Genomic DNA, 3666 nt, shown 5'->3' on the forward strand with positions numbered 1-3666 from the left:
ACGGGAGGGGGGCCCGGCGGGGGACCCGGGCTGCGCAGCCGCCCGTTCCGCAGGATGTCGGGATGACTTTCCCTCCCGGCCCCTTCGGCCACGGCTGTGACTTTTCATATCGCCACTCCGCTACTAACGATATTTAATGACGATAAAAGCTCTTACCTGCGACCTGGCTCTCAATCTGATTGTACACAATATCAACACAGACACCAGCAGCGTTATAGTAATGAAAGATCGATAGTGTTTCCGTGCCGCACGCACGGCCTGGATCCCCGTATCCACTCCTCTAGAACCCTGGGGGCCCCTCTGTCCCCCCCGACCCCTGCCCTTTAGGAGTGCACCAGGACGGAGTGGAGGGAGCCCTTTCCCTCGGAGGTGTTGCTCGAGGTCTGCTCCAGCAGAGAAGCAGCGGCCGGGGAAGCCGCGGGGCAGATCTGCGAGGCGGCGACCGTCAGAGCAGGGATGGCCGAGGCAGCGGGCATTGTCGGCGCCGGCTTGATGGGCACCGGGACGGCGGGCATGGTCTGAGCCGGCGGGTGGCAGAGCGCCTTCACGGGCACCCCGAAGGGTCCGTAGTCGGGGGACACGGGCACGCCAGACATGGAGTCCATCACCCCCACGTGAGGCCACACGGAGCTCACCACGCTGCTGAGCTGGCTGGGCACCGGGTAGCCCAGATGGTGCATCACCGAGGCCAGTGGCAGCCCGCCGGCCTGCAGCACCCCCTTGTAATCTCTGCCGATGATGTTCTCGATGGCGAAGGGATGCTTGAAGCCCGAGGGCTGGCTGTTCCCGTAGGACGAGAACTGCGGCAGCCTTCCCACAGCGGCGGCGGCCGCCACGGCGGCCTCGGAGCCAGCCAACCCCGGCACTTTTCCCGGGGGAGGCGGCGGCGGTGGTGGCGGGTGCGGGTGGAAGTAGTGAACCATATGCGGGGTGGGCGCCTGGGGCTTTCCGGGGCCGCCGCTCCCCGTCCCCCCGCCGCCGGGCAGGTGATGCTCGGGGCGCAGGACCTTGAAGCGCTTGCGGCGACGGAGGAAGCTGCCGTTTTCAAACATGTCTCCGCAGTCCGGGTGCAGCGCCCAGAAACTACCCTTGCCTGGCTGGTCGGGGCGGCGCGGGATCTTTATGAAGCAGTCGTTGAAGGAAAGATTGTGTCGGAGGGAGTTCTGCCAGCGCTGCGTGTGCTCCCGATAATAGGGAAACCGCTCCATAATGAACTTGTAGATGTCGCTCAGGGGCAGCATCTTCTCTGCCGAGTGTTGGATGGCCATGGCCGTCAAGGAGATGTAGGAGTAGGGCGGCTTCTGGTCGCTATACGAGCTTTTTCCCGGTCTGGGCATCCCCGACGCTCCACGGCCCTCCCGCGGCCGCAGAAGCCCTCCGCGTTGCGCCGGACGCGGCAGTCCCCTGTGCAGGGCGGGCTCAGAGTGCCTGGGACGGCGCTTCTCTGCTCCTTCGCCGCCTCTACATCCTGGGCGCGTCCCGCCCAGCCTACCTGCGGCAGCCCCGCGGCCCGCTGGCGGGCTCCGGGCACGGCTGCCCCAGGCAGCCTCGCCCTGCGGGATGTGCTTGCCCAGCGGAGGCAGCTGTCTGGCCACACCTCGGAGACTTCGATCGAGTTGGGACAGAGGGAGGTCCTGCCTCTGCTGTTGTCCCCAGTTTTCTCTTGGAGGCCGCCGTGCCTCCTGGGCTTCCCTGCTGCCGCCTAGCACACTCTGTTGGAGTTGATGCTCAGCACTTACTGAGAGCTCGGCGACGTGAAATTACCACGAACCTCTGCAGAGATGGAGCAGAAGGAAATAAAAACGCCTCTCTCACCGCTCAGTCCCGTGTCCCGTTAAAAGTTTGCGGCGGGTGGCGGAGTCGAGCGCCGGGAGCCGGCGGGGAGAGGAGGCATGCGGGAACGGCTGCCGCCGTGGCTATGTCAGTGCTGCGCGCTCCGGCGCCGTTTTGTAATGATGCCCGAGTTGAGAGACCCCCGCAGCTCCTGCTCTCTTGCTATCACATGACAGCGGCGCGGGGACTTGGCGTCGAGAAGCAGCTCCCCGGCTTCTGTTTCACTCACACCTCCTCAGCAGGGCGAGGTGGAGCCAGGCGACTGAATAAACGCCATGTGAGGGATAAGTTCGCTTTCAAAACAGAAGGCAGGAACAGCAACCCGAACAAACAAACTTCCTCCTCCCACTTCTTCACCCCAGTCCTTTCACAGCCCCCGTATCTACTTCCCTCTCCTTTTGCCCTTTTCTCCCGCTTAACCCTGCTCAGCGCAGTAAGCGCGGAAGGCATCACCGCACCGGGAGATGGAAAACTGCCGAGGTCTATCATCGTCCCACGGGCGAGTAGTGCCAAGCATCCCGGGGAAACGGGCGTCAAGCTAGATCAGGGAACTAGTAAGCGGGAAATACGGGCCCTTGAAAGTAATTTCTCAACACCCCTTTCATTAAGTTTAAAAAGCTACGCGAAGCCTAGCACAAAACCAAGAGTGTCGCAAAAAATCCTACTCTCCTCTTTCCAAATCGTTACGATTAGCTCTTGCTGCTGGGCTAGATGCCGCTCTTAGAAAACAGTGAAGAAACGAGCCAAACCATCCTCTGCACGCTTCGAGACGAGCTACTTGGCGGCTGTGTTGACTCAGACCGGCTCGTTAGTAGCAATCAACGAACAGTGAAACAATACATATCTATCCTCCAAATGTACTGTGTTACAGCGGGTAGGCTTCAGATTTAAGCGAGAAACAGGGAAGCCTGCTCTCTTTGCTGCCGCTAGAGTTGGAAGAAACCCTGGCCAACGCAAGCACCTCCAAGAGCTCAATTAGCAAAGACGCTATAGGAGGTGTCAGCATTGAAATAATTACTCCGACTTTTTCTGACTAAATAAACAAATAGACTGAGAGACGTTGCTGGGGAAAATTAAAAAATAAAAATTTTCAGCCCATCCTTCCACGATTGTGCCGTGGGTCAGCCGCGTGTGTGCCCGTTCCTCCGAGGTTTCCAGAAGGTGCAGCAGAGCTGGGACTGGGGGTGCAAGCAGGACACGACATGGGGTGCAAGCTGGACCCGGCCCGCGGTGCCACCGTAGCTCTACTTCCACCGTCAAGGGAGCAGAATTTGGGCATCAAAGCTGTTTGTTTCTATCTGGTTGTCTTTCCACGAGTCAGGCGTTGCAGGTGGAAATGGCAAACAGGAGAGCGGAAAGAAAAGACTTTTTAAATGTCTACTTCTAATCCGTGGTAAGGGAGTGAAGGTAATGACTAATCTAAAACCATTTCTTACGGGTATGTCGCAGTATAACACCTGACCAAGGGAGGTGAAATGAAAAGCTTAACCAAAGTTGAAGAAGAAACAGGAAGTGGCCAAAATTCTGGAAAGATTCGCGTGGAAGTTCGTGCTTTAAAAAAGTTTCAGATGATTGACCAAAGCATTCACTTCGTCTCTGGGAAACTGCGAGACACGGCGACATTTGCACCGTGGTCAGAGAGCTTTTCCCCGTATTGCTAGCCCAGCGAGACCCGACATTTGGGCAACTTTCCTGATGTGCCTATCCATATTGCCCCCAAAAGCTCCATTTTATATGGATTTTCCTAAGCAATCACATTTTAACGGACTAAAAACACGCCTGCCACCCTAAAATTATCGGTCCTGGATCTGAAAGTCATTGTCTGCCTCATCC

The 3666-nt window shown here is 58.1% G+C and overlaps 1 protein-coding gene across 1 annotated transcript; it reads right to left on the reverse strand.

Moving 5' to 3' along the window:
• Window positions 1-323: 323 nt before the first annotated feature.
• On the reverse strand, window positions 324-1337 carry FOXB2 (forkhead box B2). The gene has a single exon (XM_071731821.1). The coding sequence runs from the start codon at window positions 1335-1337 to the stop codon at window positions 324-326; it is 1014 nt and encodes a 337-aa protein (XP_071587922.1).
• Window positions 1338-3666: the final 2329 nt, after the last annotated feature.

Source organism: Heliangelus exortis, chromosome Z (genome assembly GCF_036169615.1).
Source record: "Heliangelus exortis chromosome Z, bHelExo1.hap1, whole genome shotgun sequence".
Classification (NCBI taxonomy): Eukaryota; Metazoa; Chordata; class Aves; order Apodiformes; family Trochilidae; genus Heliangelus; species Heliangelus exortis.